We start from the raw sequence: 22199 nt of genomic DNA, 5'->3' as shown, positions 1-22199 counted from the left end.
CGGGCTCCGTAACCACTATCTCTGTGCTCCCGACACCCACGTCGCACCCAAAGCCAAAGGGAAAGCTTAATGCAGCAGAAAAATTCAACCCGAGACCCGGGACTGATGTCGGGTGCGTTTTCCGGCGTGTAGGCTGTAATAATGATTTCTGTGTGCCTCGTTGGTGCTGCCTACCTGTACACCTTTTTGTTTAATCTTCCCAGTAACCCTCAGAGGAATGTAATAACATCCTTATATTTCACGTGAAAAAAATGCGACTCGGAGGTTAAGGGATGTGTGTGCCCAAGAACACACAGTAAGTGATGGGTTGAAATTCAAAGCAGGTCTGCCCGACCCCTCAAGCTCTGCTATTGTTGGTCAGCCTCGGGGGTTGGGGATTCAGATTGCAGGGAGCCCTGGGGGGTGGGGGGAATGCTGCCTGCTTGGCATCGGTATTGGTGCATCCAGTCGCTCCCTGGTCCCACCTGCACGGCTGGGTAGGTTTTCTCCCACCCTTGCTGCAGCCCCTGGGACTCGAGGGGACCAGCTACTACATGAGCATCGTTTTCTCCCGGCCCTGGGGGATTCACTTATCAATAACTGCCTGTTTCCTCCATACTGAGGGGAGCAGGAGCCGTTAATTAAAATGATTCGGAAGCCGAATGTCCCAGGAACACACCTGCTTTTCCTTAAATCGATGCTTATTTTGGCCGCAGTTGTGTCGGCAGCAGGCACGTTCAGGGGGTCTGCGCGCATGAGATTTCAGCCGTCTTTGCCATTCACAGGCTCTTTGTGTGACACGGGTTTCTGCACTCAGGTAGTCCTCAGAATTGTCATCTCTGAAATGCCTGTCTTTTATAAAACTGTTCATTGAAGACTGGCATACTTATTAAAAAAAAAATTGGAAAATAGAAAAAACCATAAATCACCTGTGATCTTATCACCCAGAAATAATCACTGTTGGCATTTGCATCTGTTTGCTAAGTATTTCTACACACGTAGCATCAAAATCAAGTTGCACAGGTGACTTCTTCCTGGCATCAATACCACTGTCACCAGGCAGTCAGTCCTGAAACGTCTACCCTCTCCGCGGAAGCCTGATCGCGACACGTGCTGGAAGGGATCTTTGCCGAGTGAGTTTGGTCCATGCCTCCCAGTTCCTTAGTGGTCAGTATGCTCTGTATAAACCCGAAGAGGAGAAGCTGATTCTTTATAGTGCATTTGTCTTAGAAGTAGTTTGGTTTTCTAGGTTGAATGTCCGTAAAGAATAAGAAAATTACCGTTAGTCTTTTTACATGTCACTTAAACATACTTCCTAAACTCAGTCACCTTCTAAGCAATCAGTACAAAAAGTACCAAGTACATTTTTGTCACTTAAAGTGCAGAGCCAGACCACGCCCCATGAAAAGTTTGTATGTAACATGCGAAGAAGATTGACAGATCTCAATTTGATTTTAAAGGTCCAGCTTCTCCAAACTATCATCTCTTCCCCGTATTAAAGCAGGGGCTCTGGGTTTTCAGAGCTGCATTTAACACTTGAGGTTGACCTTTTCGGTCTCTGTTGTATAATCTATCGTTGTACGAACCCGAATTACGTATTATGTGGCATAACTTAGAACTCTTTAGAATTCTGTCTTGCGAGATCGTTCACGGTACAAATGACCCGCCAGATGTAATGCCCACAGACTATGGAAACGTCTACAGCGATTGTGGTGCCAGCGCCCAAAATAAACTTGGATTTGTTTGCATATATTGTAAGTGTCCAAGTATTTAGAACAAGAAACGTAAAACAACTCACAACAGATTAGTGGGAGGATAATTAGAGACAAAATAGAGACAGAGTGTTCAAAAGAACGCTAATGGGAGAAAAGCCAGGAGAGGGGATGGGGAAGGAGGAGGGGTCTACACTCGGGAGATGGAGGAGAGGCAGGTGTGCGGTGACACGGGGTCTTGAAGCCAGACGCGCCGGCCCCCGGGCCCCTCGTGCCCTGAGGAAGGACAAGGACACCATGTAAAGCATTTCCCAGTTTCGTTCCCAGCGACTGGCACCTGGGTTGCTTCTTCTTAAAATTATCGTTTTTCTAAAGAACATCGATACCAGCCTTTCTTGACTCAGTTACTCAAGTGAGAGCCTTTGGTTTTAGAATAGAGAAAACGTGGACCACAGATGCTGAGAATTAAGTAAAATCTTCTCTCCGTGTTTCCAACTGCGCTTCCCCATATGGCCCGCACTCATTTTTAGATCTCATCCATATGTCTCAAACGTTCCTTTTCCCTGTTACACGCTCATGTCTGTCCCCGGGGGCCGGTGTGGGGCGCAGGGGGGTTTGTTCAGGACGGGTGCCGTGGTGCCAACTGCAGAGCCTCTGGGGCTGCTGGCAGGCCAACCAGGCCCCTCCTCCCCCGAGCCCCCCCGCCCTGCACCCACCGCTGCTCTCTGTACAGGAGGGCACCTGCTCACCTGACCCAGGTGAGGCCGGGCTCTAATTGTCGAGCATCAGTGACTTCGAGTGGACAGAGTGTTTCTCTCCTCGCTGAGCCCCTGCTCACGTCATCTCTGTCCACAAGCCGCTGCCCTGATCAGCCCCCGCAGGCTGCCGTCCCTCTCTCTCAGCTCTGAACTTCCTTCCTCTGCTTCCAAACTCACGGATTCTGCGAGCATCCAGATTGTCCCACGTGCTTCTCAGGGCTGGGAAGCCACCTGCAGGGCAGCTCTTGGTGAGTTTTCGGGCTGGGGGTCTGCCCGTGTTTCCTCCTGGAAGCCAGCCATCCTGGGGTGGCTGTTTGCGGGGAATCTCCATTGATTTTGTAGCTTTGGCTTTTTTCAGGGAGCAAAGCAGTTGAGTGTCTAGCTTGGAAAATTTACAAGTGGGTGTTCATCGTGGAGCGTGAATTGGTAGTGAAATGGTTGGGGTCCTTAGGCACTGCTCTAAAGTGACCCGTCCTGTAATATTTAGCCCAACATGCTCAGCCAAACACTGGTGACAGGAGTTGGCTGTAGGATCCAAAAGGGCCACTTACGGTTCTTCGGTGGTTGTTTTTGTGTAGCCTAGTATGTACGGTTAAGTTTAAAAAGTGAAGTTCACTCGACACTTTGGGCTCTCTGTGTAGAATTCTTGAATCCTGGAGGGGGCTCTGGAGATATCCTGGTCCACAGCTTTTCTATGAAAATCAGGCACGTTGAGTAACTTGTCCAGGGTAACAAGGTGCTTCACAGCAGAGCCAGGAGCAGGCCTTGGGCCCAGGCAGGGCGCTGCCACAAAAGCCAGCCGGGAGCGAGGGCCTGGAGGCCGAGCCCAGCTACATCAGGACCCCTTCCTGGAGCCGGCGGGGGCCTGGCCTCTTAGTAACCAGCGTTCGCCTTGTCCAGAGCAGCGTGTGGTCGCGGAAGCCCTTCTGTCCAGCCTGGGAAGATGGGGTGCCTCTTCCACTTCCTAACTGAAGGCCAGCTTTGCACTTGAGGGGCATTCTCTCCTGAGATGCTTCAGAGCGGCCCTCGTGTCTTAGCTGCTCCTGACCCAGAGAGCAGGACTGAGGTCAGGCTGTCCCGCAGGAGCGTTTTAGGGAGAAAACAGACACGTGTGCACCTCCGTGGAGAAAGCACCACCTGTTCTTTTCTCCAGCGGACCTTGGCCCTCAGCCAGAGAGGAAAACAATTTATGGAGCGATGAGAGCAGTCAACACCACGGCCACAGTCGCGCGGCTCCTGCTGTGTACGAGACGCTGCGTTCGGCCCCTTCCTCAGGCTTTGGACCCTCACAGCCGCCCCGCCAGTGCCACTGACATCCTCGTGTTACGGATGCAGAAACGGGAGAAGAGAGTGCAGAACTGCCAAGGCCACAAGCCAGTGGGGCAGGAGCCGGGCCTGGAGCGGGGTCAGAACTGGGGTCCAGTTGTCTGCCAGCCCCTCGCACCCACCAGTGTGTCGTCCCTTTACTCACTCTCTCTCTTTTGTTACCATATTTCATTTTGCTGAGCAGGCGTGGGCTCAGAAAGTTGCGCTTGTGAGCTCCTGCCAGGGGCTGACACTGCGTGGTGCTTCAGAAGGTCACGTTGAATCCCTGCGTGTCCGCGGCCCACTCCCACCCCCGTTCTGCACACTCAGAGATGCTTGTGCTGATGCAGCAGGTATGTGTGTTGAGAGGTACTGAAGATGTATTTTTAATTACAGTTTTTTAAAATATTCTTTTCACTAGCATCCGTGTTACCATTTGACGTAAGCATTTAGTAGATCATCTTGTGCTTCTGAACCAGTTCTTTTCAGGCTTACGCGTTGTCATGTTATTTGCCTGCCTGCTCACAAGGGAACGGGCTCTCTCGGGCAGGGATGGAAGTTCCGGTTCTGGGCCCTGGACCCGTGGACCCGTGCGATGGTAGCCTTTGCCCCCGACGCCTCTCCGTCTTGTGCTGGCTGCTGGCACTTCTGCCCGCTGGAAAGGGGACCATCTGGGCACGTGGATGGTGAATGGCTCCTTTGTCCCTCGGCCAGCTGGCGGCCCGACGCGGGCCGTGTGGATCTGCCACAGGGGTGGCGGCTCCCATCCATCTGATGAAGGCTCCTTCCTCCCCCTGCCCCGTCCTGGACCACCCCTGCCTGAACTTGGGGGTTCCGTACGGCACATAAGGGCACGTTTCATCGTAGGGTGAGGGGTACGCACCTAAGGTGCGCATGCCTAGGAATAAAGAAGTAAACCCCCTGGGTTCATGGCAGTTTCGGGGGGGAGCGTGGAGCCCCCGGTGTTTCCCACAGGCCGTACAGCAGGCTGACTCCGCTTTAGGAAAGGACTGTGGTTTTCATCTTCAAAAGCTCGATTTAAGCTGCTAGCGGGAGAAAGGCTCCTGGCCCGACTTTATCCTCACCTCCCTGGGGTCTGGCACATCCCGCCCGTCAGGAGAAAGCGTTCCCCGCGCTTGCTGTCAGGGCCTTACAGGGCAAGCGTCTGCTTTGCTGGCGCTGATGTGGCCCTGGCAGCGGCAGCCGCAGGGCTGCGGTGTCATGCGGGTGAAATCCGTCCCCGGGGACCAGCGGGACGGTACCGAGCGTCTCAGGCCTGGGCACGAGAGCCATCACCCGGCTGCTCCAGGGGGCGCCGGCCCCTCCCGCCACTCACTCAGAGGCGTGGCCGAGGTGCGACCCGCTGGGCGTGCAAGCCCAGGGAGGGCGACGAAGCTGGACGCCCAGGGCTGCATTTGGTCCTCCGTCTTGGACGCGGCTGGGAGGTGGGGTGTCCTCCTCTTCGAGTGGACCCGGTCCCTGTCAGTGAGGCAGGTGCGGTGCCACGTGCGGTATCTTCCAGCAGTGACGCGGGGACGAGGGTGAGATGGGCCAGCTCTGCGCCCTGCCCGCCACAGTCATGCTGCCTCCGCCGGACGCGTCTCTGTTCCTCCCTCCCCTCCCGTCCCCTCCCTGGGCCCCTGCCCGGTTCCCCCCCTGCTCTCCACACGTTCTTCACCCTCCCCAGGCTCGCACGTCCAGCAGGCAGCAGCGGTTGCGCCTCTGAGTGACGGGAGGGGCAGGTGCCACCTGGGGCAGCCACGCCCCAGTCTGCTTGGCCTGAGCCCTGGCCGAGTCTGAGATGTTCTGCACTGACCAGCCCGTCGCTCTCCGGGCTGCCCGGGGTGGGGGGTCCTCCGAGACCCACCTCGGATGGGGCCGGTGGCCCTGGGTCCCCGTGCAGAGCAGAGCAGAAGTCGAGGTCGGGGGGCTTCGGTCGGTTAGGCCTAACGTCCATGCCTCCCAGGGTCACAGACCTCGAGTGCGGGCTCTTGGGGTAAATATTCAACCCCAGGCTGCCCTGGGATTAGGAAGCACGGCCTGTGTCTGCTCACCCCCGCGCACAAGCCTGGGGGCTCTGCAACTTTCACTCTGTTTTCTGCGGCGTACTCACCCAAGCATACCTCTTTTCTGAGTGGCGTATTTCAGGAGGTGAGGTGGGAGCAGAGGAGCAAGAGTGGGGGAGGGTCATTTTATTTTTTCAGAGCCCTTAATCGAAGTGACAGATCAACTCAAAAGTAGTTAAAGAAAACACAAACAACAGGAAGAAGAGGACAATTTAAAGAGGGATTAGCTCACATCACTGGGAAGTGTGGTTGGATTCCCGGGCTCAGTTCGTGTCATCCAGGTGCTGTCTCTGTGTCTCTGGGCCTCTCCTTCACACAGGCGCCTGCGGGTGTGGCTGGCTCCGAGAGCCGGTTCCCCCCGCCCCAGACTGCAGGGGGAGCTCTGCTCCGAGTCCTGGGGACGGGCCCTGCTGAGACCACGAGAAGAGAGGAACTCTGTTGAAGAGGGATGGCGTAGAGGGTGCGGAACAGATTAAAGCAAGAGAGAACTACTGCATTGATCCTAAACGGTGGCCCTTCAAAAAATCCTTAAGTTTAGTAAATGTGAGGTCTTTTCAAAGCATAGTTTACCTTTAAATCCAACTCAGCTGTTTACCACTTAAAATGACGCTGTCTGCTCAGAATCAAATGTCTATTCCTGATGGTGCACACGTATTTTTTTTTTAATTTATTTATTTTATTTATTTTTGGCTGCGTTGAGTCTTTGTTACTGTGTGCGGGCTTTCTCTAGTTGCGGTGAGCGGGGGCTACTCTTCGTTGCGGTGCGCGGGCTTCACATTGCGGTGGCTTCTCGTTGCGGAGCACGGGCTCTAGGCGTGTGGGCTTCAGTAGTTGTGGCACACGGGCTCAGTAGTTGTGGCTCGCGGGCTCAGTAGTTGTGGCACGCGGTCTCAGTAGTTGTAGCACATGGGCTCAGTAGTTGTGGCGCGTGGGCTTCAGTAGTTGTGGCTCGCGGGCTCTAGGGCACAGGCTCAGTAGTTGTGGCGCACGGGCTTAGTTGCTCCGCGGCATGTGGGATCTTCCCGGACCAGGGCTCGAACCCGTGTCCCCTGCGTTGGCAGGCGAATGCTTAACCACTGCGCCCCAGGGAAGCCCGGCACACGTTATTTTTTATACGGTTGTTAAATGCAGATAAAGTGTGTTGCACAGCGCGTGGCTGGTCTTCCATGTGGTGACTGTGGACGTGGCCCCGTTGAGGAGCTCGGCTGCCACCTCCCTCGGCCGACTGTCCGGGGGCAGCTGCGGAGGGGCTCCTGCCTGGGACCCCAGGGTGGGGGGCACAGCTCACTAGAGCCGCTGGGGGCGGGGAGAGTAAGCTCTGTGCCCCTCCCGGGCAGCCTGCTCCCCGCAGCAGGAACCAGAACACAGCTGAGCAAGCCCGTCTCTGAGATTTCCTCTCCATCTTAAATAGCACAACTTTATGATCGTAGATTCAAGGAAACTGAGGTGTTCTCAGAGCCTGGTCTTCACGGAGGACATTAGAATCCTGAGCACCTGCCACGTCAGACAGCATCTTGCTTTTTTTTTTTTAAAGTGATTTCCATTCCTTCTTCGTTCTTTCCTCGTGGAAGGTATGGCAGTTTATACATTATTGAACGAGCTTAGAGAAAGTCATAACTTTGCGGGAAAAAAGCTGCTTCACATCACCGAATGCAACGTGCTGGCAGTAGGAAAGGTTTCCTGGTGGCCGCGTTCTCCATATCCTCATCCATGATGTGATGGGCCCAGTGCGGGCCGCATCAACACCTGCAGCAAAACGTCCAAACACCACATTCTGTACAGTGGAGGACTTTACGATGAACTTGGGAACTAAAAGACAAGCACACCATTTGAATTCGTCCTAGATCTTGTGAACACGTGCGTGCTCCCTGGGCCTTGGTCCGTCCGTCGTGGCCTGGCCGGAGCCGCCTGGGTGTCCCGCACCACATGGTCGGTACCCGAGGCCGGGGTGTGGTGAGGAGTGTGGCCAGCTGCTCTGGGAGGCGCTTCCGTCTGCGGCCCAGGCTGCCCCGGAATCCACGCTCTGGCCCTGGGGAGCAGGCCTTGGAAAGGGCTGGGAAGCACATTCTCCCAAACGTGGCCCAGAGAGGGGGTGAGCGGAAGCCCCGGTTAGCAAGGGCATCTGGTGGGCCAGGTCCTGGTTAGTTACTGTTCAGTAGGTGAAGATGGGCTGGGACTTGGCAGGAGGGGTGTGAGGCTCTTGCCTCTCCTGTCGGGAAAAATGTGAAATCATAGAAGGAAATTAATCACATTATCCTTGTTAAAATCAAAACACACATTGGAGTCAGGCTGTGTTTTTGCTACAACTGGAAGAAGGAGGTGGTCTGACTTGAATGAACGAAGAAAAAAAAAAGCAGAAGATGTGGGGAAATACACAGGCAGAGAAAGTGGGGAGCAGGGGAGTTCCCACACTGCCTCCTTCCCTAAAAGATAACGGATTTGCCTTTGAATTAGAGCCTGGACGCCAAGGCTGTCCAGAGCCTGGGGCTCACACACGGGTCTCCGTCCCCTCCAACCTGGCATCTCGTAGCTGGCATGCAGCGGCAGTCACGTGGCCTCGGGTGAGGTCCAGGCAGGGGGAGGTGACGGGGTCCTGAACCTCCAGAGCCGGCTCGTTCGACGTCCTTGTGATCCCAGCCGCCTGACTCTCCGGAGCCCTTCACCTGGTTGTCCTTATTCAGAAAGGCCACCCTGGCTGCTGGTGGGTGGGTCCCCTTCCCTCTGACGCCTTCCTGCTCCCTCCTGCTGCTTCCCGGGGCTCCCCGGGGCTCCCAGCCCTTCGGCCCCATCCACCGGGCTCTGGCCTCGGGCAGAATCAGGGTCAGGGAAGAACTGGGGAAGAAGAGGAAACGGGGAGAGCCTTTGTCAACAACCCAGGTGACTTTGTTCTATTTACACATTTCCACCCAACGCCCCCTCCAGCCTGCCCCAGCCGCCCCAAAACTTGTCCTGGGGCCCTGGCCTGTTGCTCCTGATGTATTTCTTATCCCAAACCTTCTTTCCCTAACCTCAGCCCCACTTCCGCCCGGACACACAGGGCCCATTTCATTCCCTAGAATCAGAGGAAGGGTTCATCACAGTTTGGGAGGGTGCATGAGGGGATCTTGAAACCCCATTTCACAGCCCTGAATGCATTTGCCCATGGAAATCATGACACAAGTAATGAGCATCTGCCATCGCGCTTCACACTAGCCTCTAACGGAACTCTGCTTCTTCATGATTCTGGATTAAATAGGCTTTCATTGGATCAGGGTCTGTCTGTGCCACTCCGCTGGCTGTGTGTGCTGGGCCAGTTCCCTGGTCTCTTTCAGCCTCGGTTTCCCCATCTGCAGAAATGGGGGGAGCCTGGTCTGTCACAGGACCGTTGTGAGGTTCACATCATGTAGATGTCAGTGAGGTCGGGCCCCTCCCTACCCGCCCCCGACACACACCTGCCTCTTGCATTTCACTGCGCCGGCCGCCATGTATCTCTGCTCCCATAAGATAATGTCTCCCAGATGCCAAACGCCTGATGGGCAAAGTTTCTGTTTGGGTGGCCGTCTGGCACGCAGGGCCACGGCCAAGAGTGTTCAGAGAGGACTTAGACCCTCTCCTGGTAAAATATCTGAGAAAAAAGAAATTCAACACCCAGCTCAGTTAGTAAGAGTAATAATTGTCATTCATAAAGCATGGTCTGTACTTTATATGTGTAATCTGAATTTAGGTACCTGTTTTAGGCTGATTTGTCCACCCTCAAAATTCATATGTTGATGTCCCATCCCCCAGAATCTCAAAGTGTGACTGTATTTGTATAGGGCCTTTAAACAGGTAATTAAGTTTAAATGAGGTTTCTGAGGGTGGCCCTAATTCAGCATGACTGGTGTCCTGTAAGGAGAGGAAATTAGGACACAGAATGCAGACGCAGTGAGAAGGCAGCCGTCTGGAAGCCAGGGAGAGAGGCCTCCGAAGGAACCAGCCCTGCTGACCCTTCATCTGTGACTTCCAGCCCCCAGAACCATGAGAAAACACGTTTCTGTTGTCGAAGCCCCCCAGTCTGTTATGGCCCCCCCTTGCAGACTATCCAGTGCCATCGTTGTCCACATTTTAGGGTAAGAAAACTAAGACCCAGAGAGACTAAGTAACTTGCCCAAGAGCACACAGCTAATTAGTGGCTGACTCGAGATTCCTGCTGGGGCTGTGCTCTCAGTCACTCTGCTGTGCTGTCCCCAAGACCCCAGCCCAGAGTTGCCTCAAAGACTGTTTAGGTCATATTAGAGCAAAACAGGTTAATTTTCCAGGGGTGTTTGTATGTAGAAAGTTCCAGTCTTGATAGAGACATATAAGCTTCTCTTATGGGCAGGGAGTGTGCCTGTCTTATCTCAATCTCCCCAGAGTCTAGGAAGGTTCCTGGAAGGAGCTCAAGGCTGAAGTAATTAAATTGTTTTGTGTTTGAAAAAAGCAGACAAAGTAGTATGTTCGTAAGTCAGCAGTATGACTGAGTTACGTAAGTGTCTTCCATGACGTATTACGAGGCATAAGGTCTGCCGTTGTCTTTTCTGTTGATCTTGACACCTTTCTGCCTTTTTTTATATATATTTTAATTTTATTGGATTATAGTTGACTTACAAGGTTGTGTTAGTTTCAGGTGTACAGCAAAGTGATTCAGTTATACATATACATATGTTTCATTCTTAGATTCTTTTCTCATATAGGCTATCCCAGAATATTGGGTAGAATTCCCTGTGCTATACAGTAGGTCCCTGTTGGTTATCTATCTTATATATAGTAGTGTGCGATGACACCTTTACGTCTTGATGAATATTCTAAAAGCTGCTCTTCCCTGGCTTTTCAAGTAGGCTTCCTTGCTCACAAATTTGGAAAGGTTTCCTAGAGAGTTATTTTTAAATGTTATTTCTTGAAATCTTTGTTACCCATAAATATTGCACTCTGCCTGGCCATTCCTGCTCGGCGTGCCGACTGCCCCGGGAGGTTTGAAGGCCTTCGTGCCCAAGACTTCTGGATGGAAGTTTACTTCCATGAACTGTCCTGTGTGCCTTCTGGATTAGGACGCCATTGAATCATCACAATGCCGTGTCATTGCAGAGTTGAACTCACCTAGCTTTGAGATCAAAGGTTGAGAGGTTCATGTCTTCAGGTGTAAAGCAAATTAACTCTTAACGTGGAAATCTAAGTGTTTAACTTGGTCCAGTGTCCCGGCTTACTCTTTATTTCCCGTGCACTTGAGTAAGACACTGAAGAACAAAAAGAAACAGCAGAAGCCATTAGCTTAAAGAATTGGTGTCTCGGAGCTTCCCTGGTGGTGCAGTGGTTAAGAATCCGCCTGCCAATTCAGGGGAGACGGGTTCGGGTCCTGGTCTGGGAAGATTCCACATGCTGCGGAGCAACTAAGCCCGTGCGCCACAACTACTGAGCCCACGTGCTACAACTACTGAAGCCCAGGCACTCTAGGGCCTGTGCTCCGCAACAAGAGAAGGCACCGCAATGAGAAGCCCGCGCACCGCAACGAAGAGCAGCCCCCGCTCGCCACAACTAGAGAAAGCCCGCGCGCAGCAACGAAGACTCAACACAGCCAAAAATAAACAAATAAAATGAATATATTTTTAAAAAAAAGAAAAAGGGTGTCTCCACTTGAAGACCCAAGTGAATGAGCGCTTATCACGGGAGTGCTGTCACCTCACACTCCTTGCTCTGCTGGTGGCACTGAGCAGAGCACGTGTCCCGGGGCAGAGAACGCAGCCTGAGGCGGGTCTGCTCTGGAAGCCAGCGCCCAACTCTCCGTGGTTGGACACGATCATTATGCCTCCTTTTATTCTTCTGACCTCCCCACGTGGCAGGGGAGTAGAAGCAAAGGTAATTCTCAGGACCAAGCTGTCTTTACTGCAGGGAATTAAGGGAGAAGGAGGTACAAGCTACCCATAAAAGCGCTTTGGTGTCCTTTCAGGAAGAAACAAACACTTGCCAGTGGCCACAGTTTCCATGCCACGAAAACCTCCACACTGACTTAGCTGGCAGACATGGCGGGTGAGCGGCACGGCGGGCCCCTGGTCCAGGGGCACATCCCCATCTCTGGGGCCGACGTGCCTTCCTCCCCTCGGCTCGCTTTCTACAAGGTCCCGGAATTCTGTGCATTTTAACCAGGTTAAAGCATTTGTAGCTTAGGGCTTTTCCAGCTGTGTTCCTCAGGCACAGGAAGGGATAATTTTCACATTATAGCTCAGCACTGACTCACATATGTGACTGAAGCAGCAATTCTATGTTTGATGCACTCTGAGATTTTCTATTTTGTTCCCTTTTAAAAAGAAGACAGCACCTACATACAGGCTGGTCACAACCCTGTTAAACCGATTTTCTGATCCATTAATGGTTTTTCAATCAGAATGTGAAAAATTCTGCCTTAGATTTAATGTATCGGCTATTTTTTTTTTCTTCTAATTCACTCATCACAACTTGTGGGAAGTCTCTGCAGTGTTGAAAGAAAAGAACAGGAGGAAGGAGGGGTATGGGTTTCTGCCCAGTGGGGCCGCTCCACTGCCAGGTGGCCCTGGGAGGGCACTGAGTGTCCTCGGAATGGAGGAGAGGGTGCTGGCCTGAGCACAGGCCAGCCCTGAGGGGTGCTGAGAGCTGGGGCGGCTCTGCAAGCTCATTTTGTCCAACTTCCCATCCAAAACACATAAGATGTTTTCTGTCCTGATGCCTTGTTTTTTTGTTGTTTTTGTTTTGTTTTTTGTAGTAGTGGCATGGGGATGCTCTCAAATCATTTTCAGACTTTACACTGTTTTATCCTCTCGGTTTGCTGGCGCTCTAGCAGTTTTTTGAGGAAAGCAGAGAGATCAGTTTTGGTAATTCGCAGCTTTTAGGCATTTAGCCACTGTCACCTTCTCTGCTGGTGACTGGCTGGTCACCAAACACGGGACCCAGTCCGTCCTGTATCAGGTGCAGCTGCTGCCCCTTGGACCAGGCCCCGCCCTGAGCCCTTGCCGGGTCGCCGCACGCTGAGCCCCGTGCCCGCGTGGAGCCCATGCCGGGTCCCCGCGCGCTGAGCCCCGTCCCCGCACTGAGCTTTGCCGTGTCTCCGCAGGCCTCGGCAGGACCCGCAGGAAGACAAGCGCACGCGATGCATCGCCCACACCCAGCATGGACGCGGAGTTCCCCGCCAACGGGGGCGGCGCCGACCGCATCTACGACCTCAGCATCCCGGCCGTGGTCAAGTTCGCGTACGCGGCCGAGCGCGAGGACGAGCTGTCGCTGGTGAAGGGCTCGCGCGTCACCGTCATGGAGAAGTGCAGCGACGGCTGGTGGCGGGGCAGCTACAACGGGCAGGTGGGCTGGTTCCCGTCCAACTACGTGCTGGAGGAGCTGGACGAGGCGGCCGCCGACGCGCCCGGGGGCCCGAGCCTGCGGCCCAGCGCCGCGCTCAGCAACGGCCAGGGCGCGCGGGTCCTGCACGTGGTGCAGACGCTGTATCCCTTCAGCTCGGTCACCGAGGAGGAGCTCAACTTCGACAAGGGCGAGACCATGGAGGTGATCGAGAAGCCCGAGAACGACCCCGAGTGGTGGCGCTGCCGCAACGCGCGCGGCCAGGTCGGCCTGGTGCCCAAGAACTACGTGGTGGTGCTGAGCGAGGGCCCGGCGCCGCACGCCGGCTCTGGCCCCGCGGGGCCTGCGCGCGCCGGCCGGTTCGCGGGCCGCGAGTGGTACTACGGCAACGTGACGCGCCACCAGGCCGAGTGTGCGCTCAACGCGCGGGGCGTGCAGGGCGACTTCCTCGTCCGCGACAGCGAGTCCTCGGTGAGTGCGGGGTTGGGGGGGCAGAGGGGTGTGCCCGTGTGTGTGCACGTGTGTGCGTGTCTGTGTGTGTGATGTGTACACGTGTGCGTGTGTGCACAGGGCGCGCAGGGCGGCTCGCTCATCAGGGACAGAGAATCCTCGGTGAGTGGAACGCTCGAAGGAAGCAGAGAGATGTGTGTGCGTGCGTGTGCCATTCCCTTCTCAGGTGTGTGAAAGGCCTCAAACAGCAAGGGTATTTGGGGCTCATGTTAAGAGGGATGAACACAGTTGGTGTGTGTCCTGAGACGCCCCGCTCTGCCTTGGGCTGAAATCCGCCTGGACTGCCCGGCCTTAGCTGCACCTCTTCTCCGGGAGGTGCGTTCTTGCAGATGGCACGGTAAGTACAGTGTGTTGTTAGCTTCTGAAGGTTTGCTGCCTCTTGACTCAGATCACCCCTGTTCTGTCGTGCAGACTCAAATGTCATTTTCTCCCCTGGTTTCCCCCTGTTAATGACGCCGTCTTAGCCCTGGCGGTTGACCTTGTTTCCTCTCTGGGTTTGAGACACATCAGATGTTCTCAGCAAGGCGGGCACACAGTTTCTGACACCGCCTTTTGTTGGTTGGTTGGTTTTGCTTTTTAAGCCGTGTAATCCTCAGTACATCTCTGCCTCAGGCACCACTGAGTTTATTTCTGAAAAGCTTTTAAAGCCCTTAGGAAGAGAACCGAAAGGGAAAAGACAGTTGTTGAGAGAGAGGAGTTTGTGTGTGTGAGCAGAGTCGGCGGCATGAGGCCTCTCGACTTGGAGCAGATTGGTTTCCAGCACAAATTCGGAGGTCTGTGTTTCAGGTGTGTGGCCGAGCCCGTCTTGGGGAACTGGGCTGTGTCACAGGAATTAGCCTTTTTGTGTTTTCATTGTGGAGGTACTACTAAACCGGTTTTGTCGATCCCTACAAATACACCTTCCAGAGTGAGTCCCCCCAGAAGGAGAGTTTTGAAGATAGAGTCCAGTGTAATTACTTTGTATTGGTTCCTGCAGACTACAGTTTAATTTTTATTTTTTTTATTTTGTATTTTTTTGGCTGCATTGGGTCTTCGTTGCTGCGCACAGGCTTTCTCTAGTTGTGGCGAGCGGGGGCTACTCTTCGTTGCAGTGCATGGGCTTCTCATTGTGGTGGCTTCTCTTGTTGCAGAGCACGGGCTGTAGGCGTGCAGGCTTCAGTAGTTGTGGCATGTGGGCTCAGTAGTTGTGGCGCACGGGCTTAGTTGCTCCACGGCATGTGGGATCTTTCTGGATCAGGGATCGAACCTGTGTCCCCTGCATTAGCAGGCGGATTCTTAACCACTGTGCCACCAGGGAAGTCCCAGTTTAATTTTTTAAACGCAACCTGTAAGACTAGTAAGCTCGTGCTATGTACTGTAATTGTTGTCTTCTGAAAAGGTTGATACCACAATAAGTAAGTGCATAGTCAAGGTTCCCTGTTGACTGATCTGGGAGGAGTTCGAGGCCCCAGAAGTGATTTTCCCCTTAAGAGAGGGGGGCAGATGTGATGGTGGTGGAAACTGGCCCCCATGATGGTGGCGGCAGGTCGTGGAGACGGCGGCGCCTGCCCTGTGCTTGGGCAAGCGCACAGGGCCTGAATGTTAACTGCATCTGAAGTCTGAATGCTGAGCTTTTCTTTTCTTTCTTTTTTAAAAAAATTTTTAATGAAGTATAGTTGATTTACAATGTTGTGTTAGTTTCAGGTCTACAGCAAAGTGAATCAGCTGTACATATACATATATTCCCTCTGTTTTAGATTCTTTTCCCATATAGGCCATTACAGGGTATTGAGTAGAGTTCCCTGTGCTATACAGTAGGTCCTTATTCGTTATCTATTTTATATATAGTAGTGTGTGTATGTCAATCCCATTCTCTCAATTTAGCCCTCCCCCCTTTATCCCCTGGTAACCATAAGTTTGTTTGCTATATCTGTGACTCTACTTCTCTTTTGTAAATAAGTTCATTTGTACCTTTCTTTTAGATTCCACATATAAGCGATACCATAAAGACAAATATCATATGATATCCCTGAGCTTTTCTTATCCAGAGTTGGTGGTTTCTGGCAGGACATCACGTTAAGTTGTTCTAACGTGAGGTCAGCTCCGTGCACAGATCAGGGCGGAGGCTTCAGAGATCGGGTCCGGAGCACTTCCAACCCTCCTGAGAGAAACTCAGAGGAAGCACCGGTAACCCGATCACAGTAGGAGGTGATCAAGGGCCAGGTAGGATCCAGAGTCGAGGAGTAACGTCTTGATTTAGGAACGTTGGGTTTGAAGAGACGTCTTAGAAGGGAGAGGGGCGAAAGCGGCCCCCCAGTGTGGAGACAGTGCCCCATGTCCTTCTTTCCGGGTCTGGGGTAGGGGACCGTCCTTGGCAGAAGGTGGAGAGGCGTCGCTGGCTTAGGGAGGACCTGTCGCTTTTCCGTGAGACAAACACATGCAGGCAGCGGTCACTGTCTGATCTCGGGACCGAGTCCTTTCGGAGGTGGAGGGGTACTTGCTTTATCTGGCCTCCATCCCAGAACTTGAAGAAGCTCCAGTGTCGCATTTGTCTCGCGTTATTAGAGAAAAAGCTAACTTTTTCTAAATCATTGAGACATTAATTGTTTATATTTTATTTTAACCATTTTTTATGAGAGCCTTTCCGGATTTTTTTCCTTCTTTTTTAACTTAGAAAACCAAGCTACGACATCTCATCGTGTGCTGGGGCCATTGATTCCCGGGGCAGAGGAAGGGGTTTGTTTGCTGGGACTTGGTCAGCTCTGCACCCACGGTGGCACTGGCTTGGGCTGAAGGCTGTCAGGTGGTCCGAGGGTGCGCAGGGCTGCTTGTCCTGATGGAACTCACCGTGATGTGGCATTTTCTGCTGTTCGTGCGCCTGCCTTGTGCCAAAGGCATGCTCAGGGGACTCTCAGGCGTGTCGCTGCTCTTCTCCTGAAGGGCCACGACAGAGAGAGGCCAGCTGCGCTGTCTTCCTGCTCATAGCCAGTCTGTCCTCAGCTGTCGTCTGCAGCCGTGAGGAACCGTCCGGACGTACAGATGGACAAGTCCATTGCTTATTCCTTTTCCGCCGTCCACTGCCTCTGCTTCCTGCCACTGTCTCCGCATCTCCTTTCCTCCCCTGCTTTGTCTTTTTTTCTGTTCATCTTGGCATCCCTAAGGTGAGAGCCTGGCTTCCAAAGCCACCGCCAGGCCGGTGTGAGCCCTTAGCTTCATAATCTTGCACAGCTCCTGGGTCAGCGTTCCTGCCGGACTCAGAGGCCTCCCCATTTAATTTCCTTTCCTTCCTTGTGGTCTTTGGGCCCAGGGCTCACCTTTGGTTGAGGTCACTGCAGGACCTGTGATTCCTCTGTAAGTACGGCTTTTTTAGAGTGCATCTTCAAGATGTGTTTCATTTTTAAAATATCCTGAGTGATTCCAAGATAAATAAGCTCGACTCTTGCTTGATATTTTGCATTTAAAAATATTTCATATTTTTCTGTTTTGAAAAGTAAAAATATACCCAGCTCTGAGTCCTGGGAAATCTGTGCTTGCGGGGGACGGATGCGGGGGGGAGGGAGAGATGTGCATATTTCAGAAAAACAAGCAAAACTTTGGCATATCCTGCGGTATCCCAGGTCAGTGATATGCTGGGTGTTTCAGAGGTATCTGTTAGACATGTTTTATCAGTCAGTGAATGAACCGGACCACCCTGCTTTGGCTCTCTTTCCTGTCCTGAATCTTAATATCGACTGTTCTTTCTTCATCTTCTCTCTCCCCCTCCCTTTCTGTCCTCCCTCATCTGCAATTGTCATTTATCCTCAGCAGCTAAAGATGAAACGGTACGGCTCCTTATTCTCCATGTGTAACCGTTATACCTCCACCTGCTAATCCAAACCTCATTAAATCTAGCAAATTCAAAATTCCTACCTGCCTTCTGATGCTTATCGTAAATCCTTATATATTTGCTCAGTCTTATCCTGTGGATATGGTTAGGAAGCTGTACTTACGATGAAGAATAACCAGTTACTAGATTTCTGTGTGCTCTGTAAGTGGTCAGTGTCTTATTTTTTCCATTACTATAGAAAGTGACAGGTTACAACTAGGATGAGGTCTGCAAAGCATCAGCCTGTGGTATAGGAAGGCATTTTTCTCTGTAAGACATTAAGGATCCCAAAGAGAGCATCTGTTTCACCTTATTTATTGTGTCCGACAGTAGTATTTAGATACTAATCTTTTGTCATACAGCACATTCACGTGTGAAAAGACTTGCTAAAGATAACTTACTGTATATATTGGCCACACTAACAGTCTATTTGGGTTTCATCTCCTACTCTTTTAAAAAAAATCTATTAAAATTATTTGGCCAGGAAGAAACAGAATAGAAGGATTAGCATAGTTCCTTGCTATATTTTTCAAATTGCATTTCTTATAGTAATTGGAACTTTTAACCAAAACCCTGTTTTCAGGCAGTTTCATCACTCCATCTCTCCAGATCAGTGGTGCTCAAACTGCAGGTGTGCCAGAAGCTTCTGGAGGGCTTGGTCCCAACAGCCCACAAAGTGCCCAAGAATTTGCCTTTCTAGCAATTCTCTGGTGATGTGGATGATCTAGGGACCACCCTTTGAAAACCCCTGGTTCCTGTTGTGACATCTTCATGGTTTTATACATATTTACAGCAATTATTTAAACTCATTTCTGCTTACTACTACATTTCCAAGAAATATAAAGATGCTTAAAGGTGAAGATTATAATTACCATAAGGCTTAATTTTATGTAGACCGTTAGGTTTTGTTGAGTGGAATTCATCTCCGGAAAGTGTTTTCTGTTCGTTTTTTAGCTGTTTAGAGTTTGGTGACAAGCCAGCTGTGTTTGCAGTGCGTTTCTGGCAGAGGATGGGAAAGGCTTCAGAGCCGGAGCGGAGTGAGGTTTGCTCCCTACACAGCTCAGAAGATGAGCAGCATGGCCTGAATTCCCTCCTGCAGAGACTTGCTGACAAGCTTCCTAAGTCCATGGTCTGACACCACGATCCCTAGATATTTCCTCATAAATTCGTTAATGTTAAGAAAAAGCCTGTTGTATGCATCTTTCCGGTTGCAAACATAATGTTGTTTTTAATTGTCAGGTTTTTGGCCCAGGACCTGATGGAAGTTTTAAGCCTAGATTTTTAAAAATATTTCTCACCTCAAGCATATTTAATTCTTAAACCTGGAAGGGCCACAAAGATCATTTCGTTTGGGCACTTTTCTAAGAAGAGCTCACTCCTCGTCACCTAATTCTCAGACCCCAGCCTCGTCGGCCCTGACTGTCTCTTCAATACTGGACGTTAAAAAACCAAACAAGATGCAAAGCCCCGCACCCTATACTGGGGTCAGTGAAGAAGACACGAGTCCTATCTAAAGCTAGTCCCTAAAGTATAATCAATAGTGGCCCCCGCTCAGTGTGTCCTCTTTTCTCTTGGGGCCCCTGGAGGACCCCTAAGCTGCCCGAGGCCTCGTTTGAAGGTGTGGCTCCCAGTTCTTCCCAAAGGCGGGGCCTTGCTGGTTCCGTTCTGTGCGAGCTCCACCTCGAGCTCCACCTCGGGGCTCCTGTGTTGGCACAGAGCTTGTTAACAGAGCACGGAACTAGCAGGCAAAGAATAACCGGCCTTTCAGTAATACGGAAGGCACTTGAGAATCGTGGAATTTCAGCCTCAACGCTATCATTTGTTATGAAGGGATTTAGATGGAGTTTTGTTTTGTTTTGTTTTTAACTTTTAAAAAATTTTTATTGGGGTGTCGTCGATTTACAATGTTGTGTTAGTTTCAGGTGTACAGGAGAGTGAGTCACTTATACGTATACATGTATCCCCTCTTTTTTAGATTCTTTTCCCATATAAGCCATTACAGAGTACTGAGTAGAGGTCCTTGTTAGTTATCTGTTTTACATATAGTAGTAGTGTATACGGATGGAGTTTCATCTCTGCTGTATTATGGGTAAAAGAAGGTAAATAGGACCAAATCCCTTCTGTTTGGAGGGAGATGATGTAGAAAGCAGAGCAGAGAGAGGCTTGTTACCTGAAACCCACCTGCCTCACGGCACCTGCAGAGGGAGGCCGTGCAGGCCGGGCTGGGCCAGCGGACGCTCACGGGAGTCGCAGTCACATGGCTGATGGCAGCTGGCAGGTCCCCCTTGTCCACACCTGCATCCCTCCAGGCCCCAGAGCCCCGCCAGCCTCTCCCTCCTACACCTGTGCTCCTGCCGTGCTGCGGGGACCCTGCTCTCTCTTCCTCTGGACCTTTGCACACATCCGGAGGACTCCGGGGTACAGTCCCCGCCCCCTCCGGTGCACACACAGCCTTCACGCCTCGTTCCGCCACCTCGGCTTCTGGGAAACCTCCCTGCGGGCGCGCTCCTGGGTCCCACGGCGGATCCTGTGCTCACAGGCGTAACGGCTGTGCCAGCCCCGTCACGGCCAGCTCCGCACGCGGAGTGCATGGTGTGTCGTCCTGCTGGCCCTTGACGCCTTGTGCCACGTGGGACTCCAGGAAGTGTTCTCCACGTTCACGTGTGGAGGTCGATTGTCCAGAACGTGCGTGTGGGTTCAGGGTGACCGGGACCCGGCAGGGGCCGCAGCAGGGGGATGCCCAGCCCTTCCTCTGCGCCCGCTGCCCCCTGGGCTCCTGCTCACGCACTCGTGAGCTTGGGTCGGACCCGGTGGCCTCTGGTGCATGACTGCTGCCACCTGCCAGAGGGTCCAGACGCCCTCTCCTCAGGCCTGCAAGTGTAATGGGGAGGGAGATGGTCGTCCAGTAAACCACTGGCAACTGAAAAACCACCCTCTCAAGCTAGAAAAGAAAACCGTGTCAAAGTAAATAATTCATCCATGATAGTATTCAGAAGTGTTTTCATAACAGTCCCTCAGATCATTAGCTCCCTGATGTAAACATTTATGTTGCTGTCACGTAAAATCGCTAGTCCCTGTTAGGAATAGGGACTGTCCACGCGCACGCTCTGGACAATCGATCTCCACACGTGAATGGGGAGAACGTTTCCTGGAGTCCCACGCGGAGCTAGGAGTCAAGGGCCAACAAGATGACACATCATGCACTGCCCCCAAATATTAAAAAGCTGTAGAGTGGAAATTTAAAAAAAACTGGATCAAATATAATAAGGTTTTGGCACTTAATGTATTAGAAAGGTGTGTGTGGATGCAATGTGTAGACCTTTCAGTCTTTACTTTTAGCTACAGCTGGAAAGAAACAACTATAGAAATAACCCTGAATAGGCTTGTCTTCTAGACCGAGGGCCCCCTTTGGTTTACAGAAGAGGTGAAAGGCTTATAGTCTGATGGTCACTGCGCTCTATTAGCAATGAGAGGAAATGGTTGAAATTGTTAGGGTTTCTTTGAACTGTACCTGTTGTTTCTAACAGCACACACGCACAGGCAGACCCGGAGTGAGGGGCGGGGGGCTACCGCCCCAGCAGGCGCACGTGGGCCCTTCCGGCGGGTGTTTTCTGCCCGGGTTGTGGTTTCTTCCCCTGGTGAAGGGGAAGCACCTTGTGAAGCGAGGTGAGAAGCCTGGACAGAGGGAGGAGCGTTTGCCTTCGGCTCTGCTCGGCGCTTGCTGAGCATTTCTTTCTTGGAGGCAGGCAGGCACGCCCGCCTCTTCTCTCCCCGCTGCCAGGGGTCTTCACCGCGTGTCCTTTGGAAACAGTTCCTTGGCGACTTGCAGAAGAAATTCTACAAGAAGCACTTACGTTTTGGTCTCAAGATGCGGGCGAGGAACGTACTTGCCCAGCAGAGATGGTGTCCGAGGCATCTCACTAACACTCCCGATACTCAGATACTCGGGAGGCCCGGTGGGTGTGCCAGCCAGAGCCGGGCAGAATCCCTGTTGCATTTCGAGGAGGTTGAGATAGCAAAACGTCAAGTTCAGGGATGACTGTTGGCTGACCCCAGGCCAGAGGGGAGCAGCCCTTTTTGGTTCAGGAGCCGGTCTGAGCCGTGTCGAGGGTGAGCTGAAGGAAATGATGGGCTCCTCTGTACCCCCGCCGAGGCCCCTCCTCTCAGCATCCCTTCTGCCAGGACCCCCCTGCCGATTCCTGCAGTAACTTCCAAGGCAGGAGAGCACGTGTCCTCACCCAGCCTGCTACTTTGGTTTCCTCTGTCCAGATTACAAGGTTTCCACCGGAATTTCACCAGTTTTTAGCACATCAGCTTTTTAAAAAAATGTTTGTTATTGTGGCAAAATATATATAACATAAAAGTTGAACATTTTAATCATTTTCAAGTGCAAGTTCAGCGACGTTAAGCGTATTCACATTGCTGTGCAAGCGTTAACCGCCATCGTTCCCCAGAGCTTTTCCGTTTCCCTCGCTGGAACTCTGTCCCCATTAAATGATAACTCCCCATCCCCTCCCCCAGCCCCAGGCTGCTTTCTACTCTCTGTCTCTATGAATGTGACTAAGTACCTCGTATAAGTGGAATCATGCAGTGTCTGTGCTTTTGTGTCTGGCTTACTTCACTCAGCATAATGTCCTCAAGGTTCATCCATGCTGTAGCCTGGGTCAGAATGTCCTTCCTTTTTTAAAGCTGAATGATACTCCATTGT

At 52.2% G+C, this 22199-nt stretch overlaps 1 protein-coding gene across 5 annotated transcripts in view; it reads left to right on the top strand.

The window, feature by feature from the left end:
• Positions 1-22199, top strand: part of NCK2 (NCK adaptor protein 2) — a 139792-nt gene that overhangs the window by 103998 nt on the left and 13595 nt on the right. For all 5 annotated transcript variants that reach the window (XM_082426396.1, XM_082426397.1, XM_082426393.1 and 2 more), the window contains one exon: positions 12899-13608. In XM_082426396.1, the coding sequence (XP_082282522.1) occupies positions 12899-13608 (710 nt within the window). The remainder of the gene's footprint in view (positions 1-12898; positions 13609-22199) is intronic.

The sequence above is a fragment of the Balaenoptera physalus genome (assembly GCF_965194825.1).
Source record: "Balaenoptera physalus genome assembly, chromosome: 15".
NCBI classification, from domain to species: Eukaryota; Metazoa; Chordata; class Mammalia; order Artiodactyla; family Balaenopteridae; genus Balaenoptera; species Balaenoptera physalus.
The sequence above is the reverse complement of the archived record's forward strand: the minus strand, read 5'-3'. Positions and strand labels throughout refer to the sequence as shown.